The sequence below is a fragment of the Hirundo rustica genome, chromosome 2 (genome assembly GCF_015227805.2).
Source record: "Hirundo rustica isolate bHirRus1 chromosome 2, bHirRus1.pri.v3, whole genome shotgun sequence".
In the NCBI taxonomy this organism is placed as follows: domain Eukaryota; kingdom Metazoa; phylum Chordata; class Aves; order Passeriformes; family Hirundinidae; genus Hirundo; species Hirundo rustica.
In genome coordinates this window covers 40,508,515-40,535,969 of record NC_053451.1, presented here as the reverse complement: position 1 = coordinate 40,535,969, position 27,455 = coordinate 40,508,515, and the positions used below count along the sequence as shown (strand labels likewise).

The following is a 27,455-nucleotide window of genomic DNA, read 5'->3' as shown; positions in this document are numbered from 1 at the left end:
GCAAATAAATAAGCTAGATTAATACTCTATGGCATGATTTTTCTGTTTTAAAAAGAGAAAACAGACAATTCATTTCTCTGTGACCAGTAGATGAAAAATAGAACATCATGCTAAACCTTGGTTTTGATGGTAGAGGCAAATTACTACCTGTGGACTTCTACACTGTGAATTAGCTTGAGACTTGAAAATGATAATTTACTAGCATTCCTTGTTATCACAGTAGCTCTGCTATATGTAGGAAAATGACTAAATATTTCAGTCCAAGTTCCAACAATGAATTGGACGCATAGCATCTAGAGTGATTTGCTTTATTTAATGCCACGTTACCTTTAAAATCAAAGGTGTTTCTGTGTGCCACCATTATTGTGGGAAGAGGAAAGGACTGTTTTGCGTTCATGGAAAAGTAGAAGTAGCTTAATATTTTCCAAAAAACAGTAACTAAGCAACTTCCAGGGCTGAATGGCTATTCCATGAGTGATCAGACTCCTTAGCAAAGAAGCACTCGCTCCCTGAGAACCTTCCTATGGTTGTCCAAGGAAAAGGCAGCTTATCCTCAGGAAGAAAAATAAAGATCTGCTGACATATCCCAAATACATTGACAGCAGAACCATCATACTTGGCCCTAAAAACAATGAAGACCAATTTATATCTCAGATGCTATTGTCCTTTTTTATTTTGTATACATGTATATATATACATATATATGAACCAGTGAAACACGCTCCATTGTCATGTTTATACCCAGTAATACTCATCTGCTGCTTGCTGCCCTGACTGCTCACTCATGTCAATGCCCCTGGGTTTCAGTGTAGTGAAGTTAACAGTGGTTAACTTTAAGTTGGAGTATCACCAGTACATTAGCTCTGCCACTCCTCAGCACAACACCAGGGCTGAAGCAAGATGTGGATTCATGCTGATAACATGGAGACTTAGGTTAGAAAAGAGTCTGATCCCAGAATAGAAATCCTCGAGACCTTTTTTCACAGTAAATTACTGGGAAGGGGTCTGGTTATGGGAACATCTTGACTGAGTCTCTTGACAGTTTTTAACAGGAAATGCCTCCTGCCAGACCTGGAGGAAGAATCTTGGAAGACCTATTCAGAAACGTTCAAGACCAGTAGGTAATATTGGATTTGCCAAGATGAGCCAACTAGAGGACAGAAGTCAAGGAGAAATATATGGAAGGCTAGCTGCCAGTTTTAACTGGTGGTCTGAAAGTAAAAAGCCATATGTTACAGATTTGAGGAGCAGAGAGGGTTAAAGTCAGTCCTTTGAAGTTAGAAAGCAATGGTACAATGCTGGAATCTTCTATTCCCCTGTGTGTAGAGACCAGATGGATAACTGCATGTGCTAGATAGAGAAGTGTGCAACCTGGATCTGTGACTCATTATGAAATTATTGTTTGTGAACTTCTTGTTCCTCCAAAAATCACATATAATTATGTGGTAGATGAAGAAAAGAAAGGAATCAAGTACTGTGAAACCTCTGACCAAAGATTCATTCCTGGCTGCCTTTAACCCTCATTTCTGAAATGATTCTCGTCATCATTACATTATTTCCCAGACATTGACCAGACCTCACTGAAACAACCCTTTAAAATAAGGACTTGCAAAGCCTATATTTTTACACCTGCAAAAATATTTGCAATATCTAGAATCCTGCTTCGTAGTCCTTGCCCTGTGTCATTGGCTTAATGAGCCACACTAGCAAAAATAACTTCTTCAGAAACTTCACGCAATTCTCCACAGTTACAGTCAAATTCTCTTCACCAGATCAAAAAGGGGTTTTTTTTATTTAGTTTTTTTATTTTATCTTTGCTTAGGCATTATACTCACTTATCCAAAAACTTTGCCTTTATTTCTAAATATTGAAAAATATTTGATTAGCTCTCCCTACGTAGATTAATAGAATGGTTTGAGTTGGAAGGAAACAAAGATTATTGAGTACCAGCCCCACCGACATGGGCAGGGACACTTTTCTCTGGACCAAGTTGCTCAGAGCTCTGTCCAGCCCAACCTTAAATACTTCCAGGATGGCGTATCTACAGCAGGTATAAAGTCTGCAATGAAAATATTGATAGTGACATAAAACAGATAATGGTATTTTTAATAAAAGCTTGTAGATCAGTTAGGAAAGTCTGATAAAAGAAAACCAGGCAGAGAAGACTACAAAAAAATACTATATTTAATGGATTAAAAACTTTGAGATATTTCTTAATTTGAATTGATTCAGAGTTCGTTGTTTCAAGAGAATATTTTTGAACATTTCTTAGATTAAATGTCACTAAATTTCATTAACTTGTGTGACTTAAATATATGTAGCTTCAGGTTCTTTTTAGTTCATTTCATTTAGAAAGCTAGATTTTTAAATGGACTTTCTGCTGAGTTGCTGCACGCAGTACTACAAATGGGATGAATGCTTACAACTGAGCTATAAATCTCTTCCAAACAAAGTTAACAATAGAATTATTAGGGCAACATTAAATATGACAAAATGAACAACACATCTATCAAAACAGCCTTGCTGTAATTCAGTAATAAAATAAATATTGTTAAATTATTCTTGTAATTAATTAAGAATATTTCAACACAAAACCCATAATTTTGACATTACCAAAATGAAATAACCTAGCATTTGAAAAGAATGTTGGTATATTACGTGTATGTTACTATTGTACAGAAATAGCATAAGTACAAAATATCTCCCAAAAAAACAGAAAAACAAGCAAATGGGTCATAAGAAAAATTGTCTATCAGCACTGTTGTCTATTGTTTCTTTTATTTCTTTTGAATCAAATACAGGTGTGTTGATCTATGTGTTTTAGGAATAACCATATTATAAATAAAGTTTTTTTTTATTATTTTTTTTTTTTTTTAATAGCAAAACAATCCTTTCAGCAGTATATGTGGCCCTTATTTTAAAAGAAAAGACTGAAAACTCTGGTAATCTACAAGTACTGCCATGTCCCACATCTTGTAATTTGTTTTAATGAGAAATAAAATATGATTACTCACTCAAAATTGGCTGCTGGCAATATCATAATACAAACTCTATATTTTTTTCTGACTAGAGCCGGAAAAACAATAAAATGTGACTTTTATATGGAAAACAAAATAGTAGTCTGGTGTAATGCACAAACAAAAATGCACTAAGGAGAAGGCTGAAGTGAGAGGGTCAGGTTTTTCCTAGGAAAACCAGGAATGCTGTACTTTGTGCAAAAGTGTCAACTAGGAAAACAATATTATCTTCACCAGAACTTTTCCTAAGAACAAGGTCTTAATCTGTCTTCCTGATTTACATAAGAAGTCCAAGGTCTGACACTGAAATGGACGTAGAAGATCAGGATTATCTGGACTACAAACAGAAACTGCATTTCCCATTAGCTCATTTATTAGTTTATTAGCTTGTCTTTTTAAATAAAAGAAGACACAAGGAGTGAAAACTGTGTTAACTTAAAAGTAAACATTAACATACTGCTGTTTAGAATTATTTTTTATTAATTTAGATGATTTGAATTCTTCCAGATTTTTTTCTTTTTCTTTTCAGTTATTTATTTTAACAATGTTCTATGTAAATATTAATCAGGATGTAGCAATTCTGTAAATTAAAAATAAGTACTCTGTTATTATGAAAAGATAAAAATAAAGAGATCTCAATACCTTGCAATTGCTGATGGTTTTTTAGCAAGATTTTAAAAAATATGATCCCTGGTTTTGCTAGAGAACAAAAAAATTCAAGTATTTCTAATAGAAATTACATAAATGAATGGGTGGCAGAAGGCATATCTGTATGTCGTATATATGAAAGATAGGTGTAATTGAAACATAAATTGTTGTGTAGATGTGGCAGTGAATATGTCTATAAGAGCAAACTCAGACTAGCACTTATATCCACCACAAAAGGTCACTAATTGCAAAATGCACATTCTGATATATATGCAGTGAATTTTATTTGGCTCCTCTGTTTTTCATGTCTTGTTAAATCTCAGCAGTAAATCATTGATTTATGCAGTGATTTCTTAGCCAATGACTGATGCTCAAGATAAGAAGCATTATCTAGTACAAATAAGATAATCTTGAGATATTTCACTCCTGCATTACTTTGAATTCTTTAGAACTACAAAGTCTATTTGTAAGTGACACCAGTAACATAATATTTTCACTTGTAACTGAAGCAGCTACATATTGCTTGGGTCAGAATAAAATCCCTCTCAGATTTTTTTTCTGTCAAGCAATTAAGACATTTGACTTTAGTTTGAAGACAAAATCTGCAGAGCTTCAATTTATTTAATTCTTTCAGCCATAGTGACTGACAGTGCTAAATAAACACTATTAATAAATCATTAATCAGTAACTAAAGACGAGGCTCTTCCTGGAATATTTGCCAAATATCTACTTCAGAAAATCTCACTGGAACATCTGTCATTCTCACAATTACAGTGGAGAGAGCAGAGACAGCTAAATTAAAGCACGAGAAATCCAGCAAAAAGCAGCGTATTTGTTTTGAGATGGTAATAGCCCCAGAGTTATTTACAATAAGAATTCAAAATACCAAGTTTCAAAATACTAAATAAAAAAAGAACAGGTTAGCTGTTGATTCAGTTTAACAAACAGGACTCATGGCAATGTAAGAAGCAACAACCCCTACAGGGCATCAGGAATAAGAGAAGGGGACAAAAAAAGAAAATTATGAAAACGAAAATTATGAAAATTAATAGGAAATTTGATGCATTTCTACATCTCATCTCAGCCTCCAGGTTTCAAATGGTGCCTGAAATGTCATTCATGTAATTATTACCATATCAAGTTGAAAGTAATTTCAGCTCAGCTGATTTGATTGTGCATTAATGGCTGGGAAAAGAAGATAAGGAATGTGCATGGTAAAAATAGCTGCTCATGACAATAGCAGCAAATGGGGTCAATTATCTTATTAGATAACCTTGAATTCCTTGACCATCAGGTTTTGATATTTTGTTTTTTAAAGATTAGCAGCAAAAAAAAAAAGAGGAAATAACCTAACTGAAGTCTTTCCTGTCAGCTTCACCTTCCTTCTTGAATTGTGATTGAATCTTTTTGAGACAGATTACTAAATCTCATGGTGCTGAAGATGGAAGGTACCAGTAGGTCTGTTTCTTCCTTTCAGTGATGGTTGCAAAGGACAACATGTGTCATACCTACTTTTCTCTGGAAAGTTGACTTGTAATCTGTCAGTAACTGCAATTTAATTCCAGCAAAATGAGGAAAATAAGAAGTAATGTATTGGTTACTGCTTCAACCATAGCCAGAGTCTAAAAGGGCCTCATTGCCAGCTATTGACTTGGCAATGTTTCTGTCAGGAGAGAGCCTGGAGCCATCAGCCTCTACAGAAACAGCCCTTTTCCTCATTTATTTCAGTATCTCAGGGATTCTCTCCATTTATTGCTTTTCTGTCCTCTGTCATATACCTCTTTGCTCATCTTTACTATATAAAACATAAGACTTGTGTTTTACCCCACAAAAGTTTTTGTCTCACATTTGTTTTCTAAGCTACTGCCTACATTTATGTTGGGAATGAATTTGCAAAAGCTGCTATTGATAATGGCTCCCTCCATGAGGTCTATGGTCTCCCAGTTTTTGTTTGGACTGTGTTGGCTTCATCCTGATTCTTCATCAACTTCCCCGAACCTAAATATATACAACTGAAAAACTTTGTCAGAATTTATCTTTAATTATTTGTGTATAATTTCTGTTGACCTGCACACTGAGAGCATCTTGGTATTGGGCAAACATGAAAAAGCAGCAAGAAGGGAGTAAGTTTCAGATATATATCATCCAGTCAGTAATTAGGAACTGTTAAGAGAAAAAACTGAACAGAAAAAATCCAGTGGTCAGTGACACATGAAGATCAAAAGGGCTATAAAAACATTTAAAAAGTCCTCTGAGGTAGCAGAGATAGGCTTTGAAGAGTCAGTCTGGAAAATCAGATCTGCTGAACAAGCTGAAGGAATGAGCATCAGGAAAACAGACTATTGTCTTAAAACTCCTAACCTCTTATGCTTTGTTTCTCCTTAGGTAAGTAAGAATTGGTGTGTTAGTGTTTCTCAAGCTAACTCCTTTGTGAAGTTCCTCCAAAGGAGTTAAAAAGACAAATGCTTCCTTTTTTTCTTAATCAAGGCCATGCTGTAAGAAACATATATTTTTTAATAAACCATGAACTATAAAAGCAAGCGAGATATATGATATTCAGCACCATAACTTTGGAGACTAGGGGCAAGATGTCCAAAAAGAACATCATTATGAAAAGGAACTGAAAAGAATTCATTATGGTGAGATTTTTTTCAACACACCACACAGAATTTGATGAGGTATTTTGGAAAGAACCCTATCCATTATAATTTTTAGGTCTCTAGAGAAACATCACTGAAGGAACGTGTTTTTAGCAGCATGTATGTGAAGAGGAAAGAATCCCTTTGAATCGCTAGAATTGACTTAGTTCTGTCTGGCTGTATACTAAAATTGCCAACCTTATTTTTGGGAGCAGTGATAACAGTAACTTGAGTAACTAATAGTAACTACCACCACAAAACTGAAACGCTATGAATTTCATCCTATATTCTGCTATCTGAATACTGTTTAGAAGTAATTTTAGTTTCAAATTCTCATACTTTCTCTCTCTAAACTGTTATCAACAAACACCTAAAAAAATGCTTGACATGAATAGCAAACACCCATTCTGTACTAGTGCTGTTAGGTCAGGTAGAAATTATAGAGTAGGCACTGCCACAAAGTGTGTTAGGCCATGATCAAGACATTGTGCTCTTAGCTTCATGTATAGATTATAAATATGGTGGAGGGGAGAAAACTCTACTAATGTTTGTTTATTCTCCAATTATGGCATAGAACAAACTGTAATATACTGGTCTGTAGTATCCCAGTGAATAAATGGGTGTGAATCTGGTAAAAAATTCAATTAAAAATCTTTTCTCTTTTTGTTTCTGAGATTGGTACTTTTCATTTTGACTGAGACAGTGTTAACATGACTGACTGAATTCCTGACTACAGAAATGACTGAGCAGGGAGTTCATAATTAGCTTCTTAGTCAATTTGTTCTTTTGAGAGTGCATTAAAGATTGTCTGTAAAAACAAAATCCAGCAAAATAATGAAACCACAAATCAGGCACGTCTCGTCTTAATAAACAATGATGTCCAATTATGAAAGAATCTGTACTTACTTTCCAAGTGCAAAGCACTCCATCTTAACAGTAGTTCCCCTTGCAGCTGTAACTGTGTAAGGAAAATGGACTTCAATTTTTGGTTCATATTCCCCCATCACACCTGGAAAATAGTGAATGTTTAAAATTTGAAATATCATCAGTTTTCCATTATCACAGAAAGACCCGTGGCTTGCTTTTTGAATCTGCCCAGCAGTAAAGCTGGAAATCAAGGGAGATAGCCCCACTTGATCTGGTATACTGTGCTCAGGTCCAGTATATATATACTAAAATGCTCTTCAGTCTACCAGCAGCAGAAAATTGAGCTTAAAAAAATTATTTATTTTTTCAAACTTGGGTTAATATTTAAATTTTCAAAGATTACAGCGGCCAATCAATAGAGGAGCAAGAATTTTCATAGACCAAATCTTTGTTTACCAATACATTGAGAATTATGATGGATAAATCAACATATCATGCTGTGTTTGACTGAGGATCTTGTAAGCTCAACAAAACCCCCTCAAATTATGCAGGAGCATTTGTGTACACAGATACAAGCACAGATATGTAGACATGCAAAATTCAGTTGTGGCATTTCCAGTGAGACATTTAATTTGGCAGATATCTTTTCAGGACAATACTGTAAGATAGCATTCTAGGAAATGGGGAAACATTCAGGAATGGGAAAATATAAAAATGGAAATCAATAAAGGCATCTCAGGATTCCTGTAGAATGATTGACAGCTTTGGTGAATCACAAGACCTTAGAAAATGAGAAATCAATAGGGAAGTGGAGGTATGTTTTATAAGGTGAGGTGAGACATTTGTATTTGGTGCCACTAGGAAGAAATATCATAGTCAGCATGGAAGGAGAAGAATATGACTCTAACAGCTGTTGGTTAGGTGGAATTTGGGCTATGGGATTAGAAAATACTCAGGAACAAAAGGGTGTATTTAACAAAGTAAGAATTGCTCAGGTTTTTAGATGAGGAAAACTGAATAAAATCTGACTTGTTGAAAAAGTAACAAGAAGACGAGTCTAAATCTATAAAAATCAGTCAAGATTCTCAAAAAAATAAAAAAACCCCTCTAAAGCAAGCAGATAGGAACAAGAGATGAAAAGGAAGGAGAGAAAAGAGATCTCTTGTGCAAGAAAGAAAAGAAAGCGTAAGAAGCAGAAGAATATGAGTTTTACAGCTGAGACAATAACAACTGGCAGGGATAGATGGAAAAACAACCCACAACTTACGAGACCTAAAAACAATACATAAGACTGAAATTGCATAACATACATTCCTAGCCTTCAAATGCTCCTTATGGGGCTCAAGAGTTTCCAGTGGGGCTGTGCCCTCATTTTCCCCCTGTCACTCAGGCTCCTGAAGCTTGATTCTGGGAGGAAGCCTGAACATATATGCATTTGAATGTTTCGTCAGGGGCTCAAGTCTAATTTGAAAATCTAAATGTGTCTCATAAGTGAATCAAATTATAGAGGCAGAAAGCATAAAATGCTTTTATGTCAAATCATGTAATTCTATAAATAATGTGGCTTTATAGGCAGCAAATTTCTTTTTCGAAAAACATAATCCTGCAAGTATTACATGTGCTAGCAATACTGACCCATTTCCTCCAAGACATGACTAAGTCAGTGTATTGACATTGCTTTATGAATTTTTTTAATAAGAAAAAAAAAAAAAAACAAAACCATGTGTGTCCTGGGTATTAAAATAAAGCCAGGCCATGAAAATGGTAGTCAATTAAAATTTCCCTTAGCCTAGACTGAAGTCTGGTATAATAGGTCATAAAAATGTGCTCCCACTGGCTTGTAACACTTCAATAAATTTATAATTTAGTTACACTCCTTGTGACTTCGTTTACTGTTTTCTGGAATTTTTTTTTCTGATTATAAATACTAGTTTCTGATTTATCTCAGTTTGCCAATGATATGGTTTTACAGGATATCTATCATATCTCCTTTTAAATTTATCTTTAACAGACCACTAAACCTTCCTTAAAAAGAATCTTTAATAAACATTCCTAATGCCCCCGTGGCACCTCTTCAAATTCCATTCTATCACTCTGAAATGTAAAGACGAGAAACAGCACAGCAACAATGAGGATGCAGATCTTTCTACTACACTATTTTTTCCTTGGAATTTTTTTGTTTGTTCCACAAAATTCAGTTCTATTTGCTGATTTGTACTTGAGCTAATCTCTTTACTGATAATATCTAATAAAGGTATCATATTTTTAGGTATTATATAAATTTGGTGGTGGTGACATGGTTTATTGCCTATCTATGCTATTTCTATTATCACAACATCCTTTTGTAGCTTTTCAGGGTTAGTTTTAACTCTAAAAATTTGGAATAATTCTACATCAACAATCTTCTCTACTTCCCTGTTAATTTTGTTTCCAGATAGTTTATATGTTGAAGAGTGAAGTCCCAGAGGAGTCTTCACTGACAGTCTCCCAGTTCTCCAAACTGTTTAGATACTCATATAATAGGTAGATTTTTTAAAATCTATTTTTAATTGCTGTACTTCAGCTCCTCTAAGAATTTAGTTGTTTCGACAGCCTTTGATGGGTGACCCTGTAAAGAACAATGTGAAATGAAAGCAGCTTGGCCATTTCTGTTCTTAGACTCTTTAGGAAAGTTGTAGACAGACTGAAGCATGACTTCTCTTGTTTAAAGCTGTGTTGTTGGTATATGACTGTGTGGTAAGACGACTGTATGATAATGTGCTAAATACAATCCTAATGATCATACATTTTAATGCATTTTCTACTAACACACTTGACACAGAAGTCAGACCAAGTGGTCTGTTATTCCTCGGATGTTCTTAGGAGTTCTTTTTTTTGAAAACAAACAAAAAAACAAAACAAAACAAAACAAAACAAAACAACAACAACAACAACAAAAACCTCACCAACTTTCCTATCTACCTTCCTTTTAGTCCTACGGCTCAGTGAAGAAAAACAGTACATTCCACTTCCTTCCATACCAAAATTGGGCCTTGGAGTTTTGTCATTATGTGTAGTGTCAATATTTCTTCCAAGATTTTTTCCATTTATACTTCAATTACAAGAACTTCAGTCCTGATAGGGGAATCTCTGATGTTCCCTTGTAGTGAACGCTGCTGAAAATAGCTCACTTATGTTTTTTGATGGGGTGTTATATTCCTAAAGTGTTCCTCTTAAACCTCTGACATCTGCTGACTGTTCACACTCACTGACAGGTTTTGTGTTTCAATGAAATTAAAAACAGTGTGGTTTTACTTTTGGGTAAGGCTTTGTTCTGCAAAATAATTGTGTTGAGTTGCAATATAGTATTTAACATTTGTTTTTTTAGCCATGAATAAAAGCAGAACTTAAAATAGGATTAAATTATTCTTGCCTTTAAAATAATACAGTACATCTGTACCCATCTGAGGGACAATATTATCTTCCAGATCTTATGTTTTTAACTTACTAAAAGTCCCTTTGGTAAGTGCAATGTGTACACGTACGGAATGCTCTTAGCATGTCATGCCATCATTTTATATTCTTAATGAAATGCTGATAGCTGATGCTTTGTACCATGTCCTGTTCTTCTGGGTTATTGCTACCCTAGAAAGCGACATGCCTGCAGCAAATGGCAGGAAATGTATAAAAATTACTGAGCAATTGCTTGGTGTCCCAATGAAAATTAGGAAACAAAAGTCTATTATTGCAGAGTGATATTTTTCATCCTTATTATTTATGATCTTTGAAACCATGAAGGCCATTGCATAGATATTAAGGGAATTGTTAAGGCCTTACCTTCCCACATTACACTATAATTGCTCTGCCATGGCTGTGGTTCCTCTAGGCTCTTTAGCTCTCCAGCTTCTGTTTTAGTCCGTACAGTGATGGTAAAACCACCACCACCTGCATTTTCATAAAGATTTTTGTTCATTTGTGTTAGATGCTAAAAGGAACCTGAACTTTTGAGAAATATTGAGGTTTTGAGCTATGGGCACTGGAATCAATCTATCTCAGGCTTATGTACATGACTCTCTTATGGAAGTTTGGCTAGGGCCATAAAAAATCCTCTCAGTCATTTTTTATATGCAGTTATCAAACATGAAATACAACAATAAATAAAATTGATCAGCAGAGAATAAAAACATAATATACGATTTTCAAGCAGCTAACAAATCACAGAACTGATGTGGTTTGGGCACTACAGAGCAATAGGATGCTGTTCTCAGGGCTGCTGTGCTCTGCCTTCCCATGAAAATGGACCCTTCCTGAAAATCCTTTACCTTTCAAGGCCTCACCCCTATCGTTCACTATTTTTTAGACTAATTGCTTAGTTTACTACACTCCCTACTTCACAAGCTTTGTCTTTCACTAGAGTTCAGATCTGGGTATAAAAGTACTGAATTTGTGATTAATATGAAACATATCTCTTCAAAATACATCTAGTTTAGTGTATCTCAAAATTTGGTCCGGGATTAGAAATGGAGTTTTTAAATTAGAGTTTTAAAGCCAAACTTTACTGTTTCTTTAAGTAAATCTTATCCCTGTCCTTCATTCTGAAATATGTCATTCCACCTCAAATGTTCCAGTGTTTGGGTCTCTGCCTTTTCAGGCAGGGTCTTCTTGGCTGGGAGAGATTTAAAAGCTAACAATCCTTTTGTTCTCTCTCTGATTACCAAAGAAGACACGGATTTAAATGACTGAGCATATCCCAGGACAAAGCACAGTTTGACCTTGTTAGAATCAGTGGCTTGTTAGTCATCTAGCCAGAAAGGGGCCTCAATATTTATAGAAGATATCTCTCCTTCAGATATTTTTTTTACAGTGGTGCAGTTATCACAAAGTAATTATTCTCCAACCCAAGTAAAAAAAAAGTATTCAGAAAATCAGGTTTACTTTTAATAAGGGGTTTTATTTAACAAGTTTTCCCCCTTGTAAATCTGTGACTTGAGTTCTGCACTCTGCTACTCAGTGTCTTACGAACCCGAAGCTATAATGTCTGCATTTCATTTTTCTATGGAAAAAAAAAAAAAAACACATGACATAACAATGTGATAAATATTGATTTTGAGGCACTTACATATCACAGGAACAGATGCAATAAAATTTCAAACATTTACAGATATTACTGCAGCTAAAATTTTTTACATTATCCACTATGGACCATTTAATGGAAATGGAGACTGGAATTAAGAAGCAAGATCAGTTTCTGATTTTCAGTTCTTTCAGCTACAAGGGAAAGAGTACAGACAGGATACCAGACATTATTGCTTTGCTGCAATACCTCTTCATTTAGCCTGCCAATCCATGACTTATACAAGCTCAGATGAAGAGTGTGGAAAAACCGACACATCCATACAATAAGATATTTTTCCTTCATGGGAGCAAAAAAAGATCTGACTGCTGAGAAATCATCACATGTTCTCTTATTCAGCAGTTCAGAGTCTAATGCTTCTTTCATTAATCATCCAGATATTAACTACCCTCTTACATCTCCCAAAACATGAAAGCTCCTTAAATCCTTTCAGCTAAAATGATTTGTGTTTGTACTCTTTCAATAATAGCTCTTTAACGTCCTTTGGAGCCTAATTTTGAATGGAACAGGTTACAGGGAGTATTTCAATAAGTGGCTGATAAACCTTTAAGACAGTAGATAGAAAAGATTCTAAGATTCCTGGCTAAACATCATCAGAACGTTTAGGACAAAATGAAAGGCAAATATTTCCTGTATCCAGGAGAAAGATTAGGCATGGATTGATACTTGCTATAATTTTGTTAACAAATGATAAAACTCTCCCAGCTCAGTGACTAAGAATATTCATCTGAGGGGTTTGCACAAAGTCCACGGTCTTAATGAGACAGTGTCGGAATGTTAACAGGGTTTTCTTACATCCTGGACAAAGCTCTAAAGACAATTTCAATTTAAATTCTTACTAATTTGGATCTTTCTCTCAGTTTCTGGGAAATCTCTTGAGGAGTGATAAACTCATCCTGCTGCATAAGAATTTTTTAATATTTTTACAGATCAAAAGTTGAGTATCCTATCACATTGTAATGAGGATCTGTTGTGTGAATAAGTGTCTAAATCCAAGAAAATGCCTAAGAAATCGCTTACAGAATGTTCAATTCTTCTCCTATCTATAATCTGTGATGAAAACTAAGGTCGTCTAAGGTGTGGGTCCCTTGGTGGCAAATGAATATTTAGCACTTTCCCTGAAGACCTGAACCATTTAATATCTCCAAACATTTGTTTGTGAGAGCCTTGAATATCTACATGTACAATGAGAGTAAATTGATAGCACAAACTGAAATAATTCAAGTATAATGATGATACCCACCATTGTATCTGGTCTGCAGCAGAGATTTTAAATGCACTGGGAAGAGTTTATTGACTCACCTGCTATTAATCTTATTCTATATGGAAGGACCAGGGCCTGCTGTAAGTCCCTAAAAATTTACTGTGGGGATGGTTGTTTTTAAGATAACAGTCCACAGCATTCCTTCCACTTAGATATCTCTCAGCCAGGTTTTCAGCTATCAATTCCTCATTTGATAAGCCTTGAAAATGCTCATATGAAATTGCCTTCTATAATGCACTGAACTAAGCACTAAAGTGAAATAATACTAAAGTGCCAACATTGTTTTCATTTGTGAGAGAGTAAATCCTATTGCATATCACTGGATGGAAAGAGGTCTTTACTGGAATATACACTAATATGAAAGAAAAATTGGTAATTCAGAGTCCAGAAAAAATATCATAATGAATACAGCACAAGAAGGGAATAAATCCTAGTTTACAACTAAGAATTAGGATGTTAATGTATCGCTAATTACAGAGGAATAAATGTGAAAGAAAGTCCCATTTAGCTAAAAAAAAGTGTTTAAAATTTAAGCATCACTTTACTCTCACCACTTTAAAATCCATGTTTTACTCCTACTGGATTTTACTAGTTCATCAGTAACACAGAACTCTGAACTCTTTTTGGAAAGACCTTTCTAGAAATAGTATTACTATCTTGAAACATATTGTTATTTATATCTAATGTATGTATGCCATAGATGCAAATGAGTTTTCTGCCTCTCTTAAACATCAAAAACAACTAAAAGTGCTTAATTTTCAATGGTAAACAGCTGTTTCATGATTGAAATAAAAGGAACTGAGTCCAAACCCTAAAGACACAAAAGCAATAATAGAATAAGCAATGAGGGAAACATTTTTATATTATTTAGTTCTTCAAATGAGAGCCCAAAATTTCTAGTGTACAGACTGGGCTGTAGAGATTTCTGTTTGCTTGTGTTTGAAGATGTGGAGCAGTAATTGTGAATGAGTCTCCAGTCTTTTTCTATGTAGAAAAGTCTTTACTGACTAATAACCTAGACTTCATCAATTTCCCACATATTTGTAAAATGACATTTAAGCTCTCCTTCTGGCATTGGATGAAGCCAAACTTCACCATTTGTACATCCAGAGATGAGTGAGGACATGTGAATGGCTTGTATACAACATTCCAGTATGAAGATTTCTGCCTATACAGTTTTATCTAAACATGGAAACCTGAACATTTTCACTGACTAGGTATGTAGATAATTTTTCTGAGCAGCAATACACATCAAGAAAAAGAAGGACTCACTACACTAGTCAACATATCATTTTTCTTGGAAGGCCTAGGTCAAGGAAAACCAAATCATGGGGATTTTTATTCCTTTTTGTTTTTACAGGGAATGAGATTCCGTTGAACCTGGCACAGGAAATATATGGCAGATTTCTTTTAGGCATCACTGGCCAATGTTTGTTGTTTCTCTTTTCCAATTGCATGATATTCATCCAGGACAAGCTCACAAAAGATATTCAGAAACCTGGGAAATATTACTTAATCTAAGCGATTAGGAAGAGGATCCAATTTTTATGGAGTTTTTAATTGTCTTCCTGATGAAATGTTCACAGTTCTCTAAGGATCTCGTTTTTCCTATAGGAAATGACATAGTTGTTTCTACTTCAAATATGACCTTAAGCTTAATTTTTTGTTCCTTGCACCCTGTAAAGTTGTTTTACAGGATGAAAACAGAATATTCCCTTTCCAACTGGGTGTCAGAAGTGTCAAAACTATTGTGATGCCCAGAGAGAGTATTTTCCTCACTTCTGATCAATTAGAACGCGACTGCAAGAAATAGTGTTGCTCTAATATTCACTGTATCTAATTACCTGGAAAAAGCTTCCAAAAAAAAAAAAAAAAAAAAAAAAATTGATTGAGACTGCTCATATAACCATGCAAAACAAGGAATCTATTATTTCCTTAACATGAAAGACCAAACACTGAAATTACTCTGTCATCAGCAACAAATATTTAAATAACCATTGTTTTAGATCCAATAGCAACAAATCATCCTGTTCCCTACTTGCTGCAGTTTTAACTTCAAACAAAACTATGGTTGTTCACAATCAAATTATTTTGCTACACTGGCAAGAATTCCAAACTGACAAGTAATTTTTATTTGAATATTATGCCACACCCTATGACTGCAAAGCAGCAGTCACTGGTGAATTTGTATCTAAGAGCCTGAGCACTAAGACACATAACATTCAGGACCATTCTTCATAATCTGAAACCTTATACAGCTGTAAAGGTTACTTTCATTATCAATTTGCACAAATTTGAATTCAGTCACAAAGAATTGAAATATTGCCAACATACTTCTGTCTGAAATCTAATAGTTATGGTTCAATGCAACACCATTCCTAATCCTGAGCTGAATGTAGAGGAACTTTTTTTCCAAGTTCAGTTATTTTGGGCTTTGTATATTCTGTATATGTATCAGTTAATTCTTTCTTTGTGCAAGTTTCATAAATCATGAGGAGAAGGAGTGAAACAAGAAAACATCAGTGCAGAAGGTGTGCGAGTTGCTACATAGCTAGAATTTTGAGCTATTTAAGCTAATTCTAAAAGGTAACTACACTTCCAGCATATAGTATTTCTATAAACTAATGGGAAGACATAGCAATTAAAAATCCCCATAGAGAGGTTAACATAAGAGAACTCAAATGCAGACTAAGCTCAACGCAAGCTTTTGCAGCTGAAGAGTTCTTTCTCTACACTGAATCCTGGGACATAATTTTTTCCCAGCCTTTCCCTGTTTTTGTCCTGTAAGAGCCCCATAGCCCCCTGGGTTCAACCCTTTTATATTGTCAAAAGACCATCCTGAGTTATTTTCTCTCTCTACTTTTTTAGATTAACTGTTTTACAAATAGTGTCTTTGAACTGTTGTGTGCTGTTTGAGAGTGTTCTTCAACTATTCTACAATTCCCATAAAACACTCTGTAAAAGTTTTATTGTATAGAAGTCCTCCATAAAATTCTCTGCCTACCTAGAGATTTTCTTGCCTATAGCTAAGAACAATTGCTGCTAACTTTCTAAACCATTGCTGGAACCGACCTTCTAAATTAAAAAAAGAATTACTATTTTGGGAATTAAAAAAACCTCAAAAAAACCCAACAACTCTCCCCCATCCTATTATGTGTCTTTTATTTATTTGTTTTGCTTTTTTTTTTTTTTAATTAAAATAAGACTACACTGACATTTCTTAATCCTGATTTTCATCCTATTATTTTGACAACATTGCAGGATGATCTTAGCACAGGAGCAGAACAAAAGATACAAAAATTTCAATGCAGGATATATTTTCAGTAGAGTAAAGCAGAGATTGTGGGAAGACTTCTATTTTCAGTTTTCAGAGTGACCTATCATTACAATACTTCACTACAGTTTTACAGGAGAAACATATTTACTATCAGGTAATGGCTGTCCAGGGACATTGCAATTTTATCAACCTGCCCCTGGAGCAAACCTTGCATACATTCATGTCACTGTCAGTGTTATCAGTCTTTGTTATCAATCACTAAAGGACAAACTTGATTTTGCCCAGACAGTTTGTCTCTGCTTAAAAAAAAAAAAAAAAAAAAAAAAATCAAAACTCTAAGTAGGATTACTTCAGGATTGATTCTTGCCCTGAAGTACTGAGTATGAAGAACTTCTACAGTATCTGTACAGCTTTTATGGATTTGCATGATTCAAATACAAAATGTTACTGTGAAACCTTACAATACAACCAACATGAAACTGGGAAGGCTGGAAGCTCCAGAAAGCTAGCACAATTAAGTCACAGCTGAATATGTATTTCGAACCCCTATTAAAATCCAGGCATACTTTATTGTCTTCTAGAATTTGGCTCCATCTGAGTAACACAATTAGAGGACAAAACCACTAATAAAGGTTGGAAAAAATTTTTTAAAAAGGAACACAGAAAAACCAGAGAAAGGCAAAGAATGACAGGTCAAAACCATTAGAATTCATCTTTAAGAATTTTTTTTTTTAATTCTAGGTTTCAGTTAATTCACAACTGTCAGCATTCGTCAGCAATGTCTGTGAAACTGCAAATTTTGTTTTGTCTTTATTTATTACCTTATTATGCTACACTGGGCATTTTTATTGCTTGATTTCTAGTATTTGGGAATTTGCTATGATTTTTTCCAGATTTTCCCTCATGCTGGTAAAGAGATCTTTAGATAGTCTAGTGATGTTCAAGCAACATATCCCAGAGTTTAACCTCAAAAAGCATATGCAGATCATATTTCATCATGGAAATTTAGAAATTAACATTCTTAATACCTTAATAACTATATGTTCTATCTTTATGTGAGACTGTTATTCACACTGAATTAATCACTACAATGAGGACAGACAAAATTCCGTTCACTGGTTCACAGACCACAAAGACATGGAAAAAAAATCTGAAAGTCAGTTACATGAGAATATGTCTGAACAGACATACCAGCCTCTGGAGGTTAAACTAATTTAACCTAACGGAACACAGTAGAAAGTATCCTCTGATGTCTGAAATTGTCCAGGGTGCTGCTTTTTTTTCTTTCTTTCTTTTTTTTTTTTTTTCTTTTTTTCTTTTTCTTTTTTCTTTTTATTTTTTTTTCTCCCCCCCGTTTGTTTTGTTGTTTTGTTTTTTTTTTTCCCCCCCTCTGGAAATTTCACCATAGCAAGGCTAACATGCAGTATATGCACAGAGCTAAAAGGAAGAATTACATAACTCGCTACTGTAGAGTAATAATGTTAAAGTTAACATATTTTCCAAAGAAATAAAAAAGATAAGAAGGATAAAAAGGTAAGAACTGGAATAAAAATGTGTGAAATCAAAATAAATGTCTTAAGCTCTCAAGCATCAAATGTTTATACTCTCTAGGTTTCTATTTCCTAATTTTAAAAAGATTTTCTGTTGTTTTTATGAGTCAAGAAAATTTACTGCTTCCAATCAGCATTCAAGCCTGTGGAGATGCAATTTAACAAAGCTGTTTATTATGTGTAAACAGTTATCAAATATTTCTTCAAAGTTTGTAATGCATTAAAAGACAGTTAATGAAATGACGCATTTTTTTTTATTTCCTGCTAAAACTTTTTGTCTCCTCAGAATTTTAGGGTGTTTTTATAACCCAGCTTGAAGTGAAATTGAATTATATGAAATGACTGATTGTCAAGGACGTCTGAACAAATGAAGTATTCATTCAGAACCCACTGAAGGATTTCTTGATGTTTTTATTTAATTTGCTTCATATCAAACAGTTAAGCTCCCCTTTGAGACACATCACCAAAGAAATAAAAGATTAATAAAATCCCAGTAAGTTCTTACAATCTTGCAGTTTGACAGAATGCCTTAATATTATTCCATTTCTTTCTCACAGATAAATAGAGACCAGTGTTATCATTGGAGTGCTCTTTGTCACAAACTGTCTAGTTCCCTGGGCACAGGCACTGTATATACATCAACATTTAAGAATGATGATAAATAAATCAACTAGAGTATTTTGGAGTTAATGATATATATGTTTGGAGAATACAGGCTATATAAATTGCTTTGTTTATATAGTGCTATTTGTAAGAGATGTTTAAAACCACAAGCTCTTCCTATGGTTTCTAACAAATGTGCTCACTGCTTAGGGTAATGCCAGTTGTGATGCCAACCACTGGAACTTAGAAAGATGTATTATTTTTAAATCTGAGTATCTGAAAATTTTGAAGTAATTCAAGTAATTTTATGATTTAAAAAAAAATGCACTTAAAAAGCCATATTTAAAAACATATAACACAACTCAGCAAACCTAGAGTTGAGTATATTTTCAGGTAATTTGATGTTTGTTTTAATGCCATTTTAAGTTCTCACTTCCCTCTTGGAGTCTATTCCCAGCTGCTTCTTTCTTCATAAATTACTTTTCTTCAACTAGTTAGCACTACTTTCCAGCAGGTATTCTGTATTTTGGCACATAATGAACACATACTTTAAAAAAGTTTTCATCACCCTTTAACATTTGTAAATGGACAAGGAAATATTACCTAAGGCCATTTGTGTGAAAATTAAAAAGTACAGTATGATTTATGGATTTTTTTTATTATAATCCCAGATAGTTTTTAAAAGGCCCATACTAATGTGTTATATAGAGGATGTAGAACCAGAAAGATGTCCCAAATAATATGATTTAGCAACCAGTACTTTCCCTAAAAAGTTTTTTTAAGGTAGGTTTAGGGAGACTGCAAGGTTTGGTAGAAATTTGAGAAACTTCGCTGAGAAACTTGCTCAGTCATACAGGAAAGCAAGCAATTTACTAAGAAATACTGAAGAATTCCATGACAATATAAAGGAGCTTTTCATAAATACCAACAGGTTAAAATTAAGGCAAGAAAGCCTAGTAGAAATTCATGTGTGTGAAAAAATGATTCAGGAAACTGGGAAATTGTTGAGGAGCTGTTCATCTATGTGCAAACACTTCCCCAATACTCCAGCACAGTTCACAAGGTTGGATTATCACAGTGGTGTGACAGCCAGCCGTGAAACAAAATTTTGCTGAAGGCTGTTATTTACTACCCACTTGACATTTAAAAAAATCTGCAGAGTTTTCCTTCATAGATTTTTTTTCTTAGCTCAGTGATGTAGACTGCTGCCTTTATCCTTATTTACTCTCTCAATTTCTTACAGTGTATTGTGTATGTACTCCCAGTAGAAGATGGATAATTAATCTATTGAATTTCTGCACAAGATGGAGCCAAATAAAAGCATGAAGAAATATCATAAAGAATAAATAGACTAAGATATGAATAATAAATATGACAATAAAATTCTATTTTTTTTCGGAGTCCAAAGAGATTAAAAAGGCAGTCAATGTTTGGGGGTTTTAACTTTGGAAAAAAAAAAAAAAAATCATCAAACAGATCAAGTTGTTTATGTCAAATCAGTAAAATTAAACACCTGAAACTCAATAATTAACATGAGTATTAAAACAGCAAAGGAAAATAGGAAGTGATAAATGAAAAGAACAGCTTTTTGCTGCAGAGGCTACATGCTATGCAGAAGGAACTTTAAATTTGCTATAACAAATAAATATTAACTTAATTTCATTCTAATTCGTGAACATATTTTCATTTACTCTATTAAACAAAATCATCCGTGTTTAAATCCAGATTCTGTAATGTGTCTGTAGCACAGGACTAGTATTTGAGAAAAAGCTATAAGCAAGACAAAAGAAAACTCTCAGAAGTTTCTCTCTCTTTCTCTCTTTGATTTATGTAGGTATGCATTCACATGCGCTGAATAGCTGTGAGGAACTAGAAAGCACAATTGAATGGGAAAGAAGAAAAATATTGGCCATTTTCTCTCTTCCTTTGAGACATGGCAGAAGAGATTGACACCCACCTCTCTGGAAGCTCCTTTCAGGCAGTTGTACAGAGTGATAAGCTCTCCCCTGAGCCCCCTTTTCTCCAGGCTAAACCATCCCATCTCCCTCAGCCACTCCTCATTGGATGTGATTTCTACATCTCCGGCAGCTTGACTGCCCTTCTCTGGACTTAGTCCAGCACCTCAATATCTTTTTTTCAAGTGAGTGGCCCAAAACACTTGAGATGTGGCCTTACCAGTTCTGAGTACAGCAGGACAATCAATCCCTGCCCTGTTCCTGCTGGCCACACCACAAGTGATCCAGGCCAGGATGCCATCAGCCTTCTTGGCCACCTGGGCACACGCTGGATCACGTTCAGCTGCTGCTCACCAGCACCCCCAGGTCCTTTTCTGCCAGACAGCTTTCTAGTCACTCTGCTCCTAGCCTGTAACACTGCCTGGGGCTATTGTGACCCAAATGTGGAACCCAGCACTTTGGGTCGTCTTTCTGATCCTTCTTGTGTTTGTTATTTTCTAGTCTGGGACTTTTCTGGATAACCAGGACTGTTGGTAAATAACTGAGAGTGGCTTGGTGGGCTATTTCACCAGCTCCCTCATTACTGTTGGGTACATCCCATCCACCCCCATAGAGTTTTGGGTATCTAATTGGCATTGCAGATCACCAACCGTTATGGGGGTAGCACTCAAATCCCCATCGCCAGCTTCCAGCTCTGGGAGTTTGATATCCTTGAGTACAACTGGTTTTGGTATCAAAGACTGAGGCAAGGAAAGCACTAAGTACCTCAGATCTTTTGTCATCCTCTGACACTATGACACATTCTGCACCCACAAAAGGATGGACATTCTCCTCAACCTTCCTTTTTCTACAGGTGTACTTAGGGAAACATTTTGTGCTGTCTCTAACAACAGTGGCCAAATCCATGAATGATCTCCTGGCATATGCCTCATGTGGCATTTTCCAGTGGATGTCTCAGGTGCCTGAAGGTATTGGAGTGGCAGTAGCCACTTGGGTTGAGGCAACTGAACTGAGTCCTAAGGAAATAGACATTACCTGTTAAAGGACATGTGCTTCTCTCTGTCAGTGACAGAATATCAGAATAGCAAGGTGGAGTAACTGCTCTAAAAAAAATACACCAAGAGGTGTCAGTTTGCACCTCAGCCTTCACAGATCTAAATATTCTCACAAAGTCTGGATGTTTTAAAAGAAACTGTCTCCATGAACAACATTCCTTTGCCAGTTGCTACAGAAAATGCATGCATGTACTGAAAAACAATAAAATCATGGTTCTTAAATTAATGAGTATTTTTACTTCAGTATTTTTCTTTCATGTAGGCCCCAGAAATAATGCCTTTCTTACCGTCGTTTCTCAGTGTCAGAGGCGTAGGAGGACTCAAAACTCTGGCGTTTGTCACTGTGTTTTTTACCAGGCATATGTAGCTGCCAACATCGGATGTTTGCACCTTGGATATGTAGAGATTGCCTGTCTCCTGAGAGATGAAGCGCCTGCTGTCTTCTGCCACAAAAGATGGGAATTCATTAAACACCCAGCTATAGATGATCTCTAAAAGAACACAGAAAGAAAATAAGATAAAGTAATTACAGAAACAATATTGTGTCATGTTAACAGATACACTAAATTAATGTCCATTAGCTTTATTTCAATAATCTATGGGCAGGGGGTGGAGGAAGTTAAAGATTTTAGAAACTTTTTATTGGTTTGGTTTAGAATTGAAGAGAATATTTTTTCTCCCCTTGGGAATTTGAAAATAGCATAAATGTTGAATACACAAGTGCCTTGTGAAGGCAGATTTAGTTCAGGTAAAATAATTAAATTATTCATCAGACTGAGAAAAAAGCAATAAGATATTAGATGATTACCTTTTCTAGACTTTTGCATCAAACCAATAATAATATCCAAAGAATTATTTTCTCTACTTTTTCAGATTTGCAGGGAAATATATCAAGGTTATTCCTACAGAGCTACGGATGACTTCTGTAAGTGTATCTGTATAAACAGGTTTCATTCTGAATGTCTGTTTTTAAAATCACTAGATTGTAGTAACTGTTCAACCAATCTTGCAGGTAATATTACTGCCTTGTAGTTCAATCTTTTACAGCTGCTTCATTGAAGGATTTCTTAACTCTTCTTCTTTGCATCTTAAATCGCTATGATCAATGGATAATTCCTTAAACCACAGCTACCAACTGCTCAGTGACTTTTAAAAATAGCAGTTAAATCCAGTCCCTTAGTTCTTATTTTTATCCCATGAATCATCTCTCCTATTTACCTGAACATTATTTATATACTTTTCCCTTTATACTCATAATAATTAGTTGAGGGAAAAAAAGTTATTTCCTATTATTCTGTATGAGATTATATCATGATTTAATAATAACCTAGATTCATCTATGTCTCAACATTAGAAGTATCAGAAAAGTTAATGAGATTCTGATTTAACAGGATGTTCATTGCAGGGAATCATTAATGTGGAGTTTCACTAACTCTGACTTTAAAGTCTTAACCCTATGTATACTTCTTTACACATTAATGAGAGTATTTTTACTTTGGTATTTTTCTTTCAGTTCTTTTGAACTTATCCTCCATGGTTTCATTCTTTCTTCACACTTTAAAAAAAAATATTAAATATTAGTTTACAACTTAAACTGGTACATTTGCTGTAAGGTTATTTGTTCAGTAATCTCCTCCCTGTATAGCCTTCAAAAACCTGGCTGCAAAACGAGATAAACCTAGTCCAGGAATGTAAAGTCCCCACCACTGCTCCAAGATACAAACTGCTCCACTGGTATAACAAATTCCAAACTTTTAGACTGAAATTTCTTATGTCACTACTCAGCCTCAACAGCAACAGGAAGACAGTAATTTCAAGTATGTCAGTCTGGTTGTCTCATACTTTCATTCCCAAGACAATCAAAAAGTTTTCTTGATGTAAAGTTAGTTTGAAGATGAAAGGGTCGAAAGGGTGAGAGGAAGCACCTCAAAATTTAAAATTTGCTATGTGCTTTTCTTCTAATGATAGGAGAGGAACTACTACAGCTGTTCTTGGTATAAGAAATGTGAAATATTATTACATCCTAGCCAGGTGTGCACTTTGACTATAACAGTATAGAGAGCATTAGAAATTCCAGCTGATTTGTCCTTTCTATCATGTTGCATTGTCCCCTGACACTGTGGTAAGAAAGAAACAGAGAAGGACAAGACTGCTTTTTTAACCAATATAAGCACACAGTGCATATAACGTTAGAAAGATGCAGTACCTTCTAAATCAATTTTTAGGAAGTTTACTCTAGTTTTGAAATCAGATGAAAATTCTCTCCTAAAGAATTGATGATATCAATATAAAAACGCTATGTTAAAGGACTGAACATACTTAGTTAACAGGAGGGGGAGACTGCCTCAAAATCTCAAAATGGGGAACTAAACTGCACACATTGACTTTTTGCTAAAATCTTTTTCAGATTTATTAGCAATTCTGGTGGCTACATAGGACTCCGAGGGACTAAGGGCTCTCAGAGAGTTCTCTGAGTGTTCAGATTTTCCTTCCTCTTCTGTTATGTTTCAGACAAAATACTAATTATGCCCCAAATATGTCTCTGAAAATTTTATTGCCACATTTTGCCATAATGCTTTATCTCGCAAAAAATGATTCATGGCAGTATAAAATTCTACAAAGTGATGATGAATACACAAGTTCAAGCAAAATACATAGGCTTTAACTGAAGACCTGCTACCAATTCAAATGGAAAGCAATCAGTCTCACTAATTGCTCTGGTTTAAAAGTAGTTCAAGCCAAATGCAAAGCAGTCATCAGTGTGGGTTCATTGGCAGTTCACACAGAAGAGAATTTTCTCCATTTGTAGCCTAAAACCACTTATAATTAATTATTCATTTATTAATTAGAATGAATATTAAGGAACAGATTTCAGGCAATACATTTCTGTGCCTCTGAGGAAATAAAATACTTAGCCTTTGCCGGTGCTGAATCCGGGGGGATACTGTCATTTTGTCACTTTCTTAATTATTTTTGCTGTTAAGAATGGCATGATGGATGAATGTGTACCAGTATAGGGTACCAGAAAAAGAAAGTAACAGAACTCCTGCCAAATGTGAAACTCAAAGCATTTATGCTATAAAGCTGTGTTTAATGTTGTTGTTGTGTTGTTTTGTTTTGTTTTTGTTTTTGTGCACACCTACAGCACCTATATTCCAGCCAGGATCCCAAATTATGAATTCTGGAAAAAAAGTGTTTGCAGTTTACTTCTTGCTTCTTGTCAGCCCATTGACATTGAAAGAATTGCTCCTATTTTTCATTTCTAAAAAGTAAAACCACAGGAAATACATTTTAAAGTACCTGAAGAATGCATCTGGATACACAGATCTGGAATTAATCTGGAATTCTTGATCTCCTTTGCAGGTAAAAGGCCCCCTAAGGCACTTCATGAATATTTTTCTCCTGTTAGACCTGATTAATGAGTTCAGCAGATTCTTAAATAAAATTTTGAGGGTCATGTCCATACACAATGCATTGACTTCAGTGGAAATATCTCAGGAAAATGTTGCAGACCATTCAGAAACAATCACAGCTGGCTTGGGATCTGGGGACCCCACAGTTTTTAGCTGACAGAAATAGATGGATGATCCTGCAGAAGTGATTTTACAAAAGGGTGTTCACAGAATGACTGCAATTAAGGGAAAATGGGTGTACCTTGACATTGATCCATTGTGCAAATATCTCACACTTCTAAATTTGTAGCCCTAGAAGAGGATGAAACATGCATTGCTGTTCACATTCTTGGACTCTGACTGTTTCTACTTTGTATGCCAGCAAAATTACAAGTTAGAGTTTGTAAGAAACACAATTTCTAGCAAAGGCTGGCCAAGTACAAGACCTGGGGGTTTGTTTTGTTTTGCTGGTTTGTTTTTCTACTGGCAGTACTAAGCATAAGCCAATACCCAAATGATTGCATAGACATATTAAAAAACCCACAAACCCTAATAAAAAGACAATAATGGAGAATCAACATTTAAAACATAGCTGTCTCTCTAGACAACTGTGTAATCTATAGTACATGCCCAGTAAAATATTCTGAAGCAATAGTGGATGTAGTTACATGGTACAAGTCTCACAAGAGTTCAGCACAGGAGTACATGTAAGCTGCAAGAAGAAAGGCATTTAAATAGTATCTGAAATCCTACTCTTACAAAATGGTAAACTGCTGAGTGAATTTTCAATATTTCAGGACAAGAAGCCTAAGACCACATAGATGTCACCACGTCTATTTGTACACTGTTCACTGCAGTTTTTACTGAACTTCAAGCCTGAATTTTCCTATAATGGTTTATGTTAATAGTTTTTTAAACCAGTGTCATTTGGCTAAGCACATACAACTGTCACTGCATTATTTTTTATTAGAATATTGAACTCCACAGATGCATCCCAAGCCTGGCAGATAAACAATGATGACCTTCAAGAAATTTTTAAGTTAAAAGTCAGTGCTACCAAAGGCTAAATAAACCAAACCAGAACATTAAAATCAGAAAGTACATACTTTAGATATGGACCTTATGAAGTCATCTGCTTCTGAGAAAAAAACTTAGTAAGTGGTTTTTCCATGCTGCATACAAATTGCTTTCAAGAAGAAAAGAATAAATTAAGACAAAAGAGAAATTTAAACACTGCAGTATGCAGAAGTTTGGAGTTTTTTTTAAAGAACGTGTGCTGAGTTTACTTTTTATTTTTATGCCCATCTATTTTATTTTTAATGTGACATCAATGGCAAAACAAGAAAGAAGATGCAGAGCCCTTCCTGGAAATGATAGTTGACTGCCAACACACAAGAAATTTTTCCACAGATACTCTTCATCAACAGAAACAGAAACAGAATTTAAAAGATGGAGAAATTATGTATCATAGAACAGTTGTGAATTGAAATTTGTGTCATGGGCTGAAAAACTCTTCCGCTGCTAAGTTCTCTCTATATAAAAGTCTTGGTGTAAAAATTAAGTCATTTTGGTAACTGCAAAATGGATAGTTCTTTTTATGAATCAACAACCTTGTTTACAGAAGGATGCTTCTAAGGAAATACTTATCTTTTTTTCTGAAGATGATTTGGAAAGTCTTCCTAATGTCCAATTTGTTTCTGTATTTTATTAAGCACTTTTTACTAGGCTATATAGGTGATAATCTGGGTCATTTGGTGATGAAGTAGTAAGAAGAGTAAATCTATTTCCTGACAGAATGAATTTGTGTGAAATCTTGCTTACTATAATTTCTTAAATGATTTTTGTGGTTCTATTTTCTCTGTTAAACAACACTAATTCCTAAACTGTCACAATTTTATGTGTTGTAATGCATTAATTTGGTTTATATTGCATTTCATCGGATTTGTAATGTTTTCCCTTGCCCTTTGAAAACTGTATCCTGTTGTTTGTTCTGCTTGGCCGCAGCCCACACTGGAATGTAACCCAACTCTGTTCCACTCCCACTTTATCCCTGATTGGGTAGTGGTTTGTCCCTG

General features: G+C 34.9%; 1 protein-coding gene across 4 annotated transcripts in view; it reads right to left on the bottom strand.

Moving 5' to 3' along the window:
* Positions 1-27,455, bottom strand: part of CNTN5 (contactin 5) — a 611,680-nt gene that overhangs the window by 137,319 nt on the left and 446,906 nt on the right. For all 4 annotated transcript variants that reach the window (XM_040056169.1, XM_040056168.1, XM_040056171.2 and 1 more), the window contains exons 8-9: positions 22,276-22,479; positions 7,211-7,313 (exon numbers count right to left, since the gene is read on the bottom strand). In XM_040056169.1, the coding sequence (XP_039912103.1) occupies positions 7,211-7,313; positions 22,276-22,479 (307 nt within the window). The remainder of the gene's footprint in view (positions 1-7,210; positions 7,314-22,275; positions 22,480-27,455) is intronic.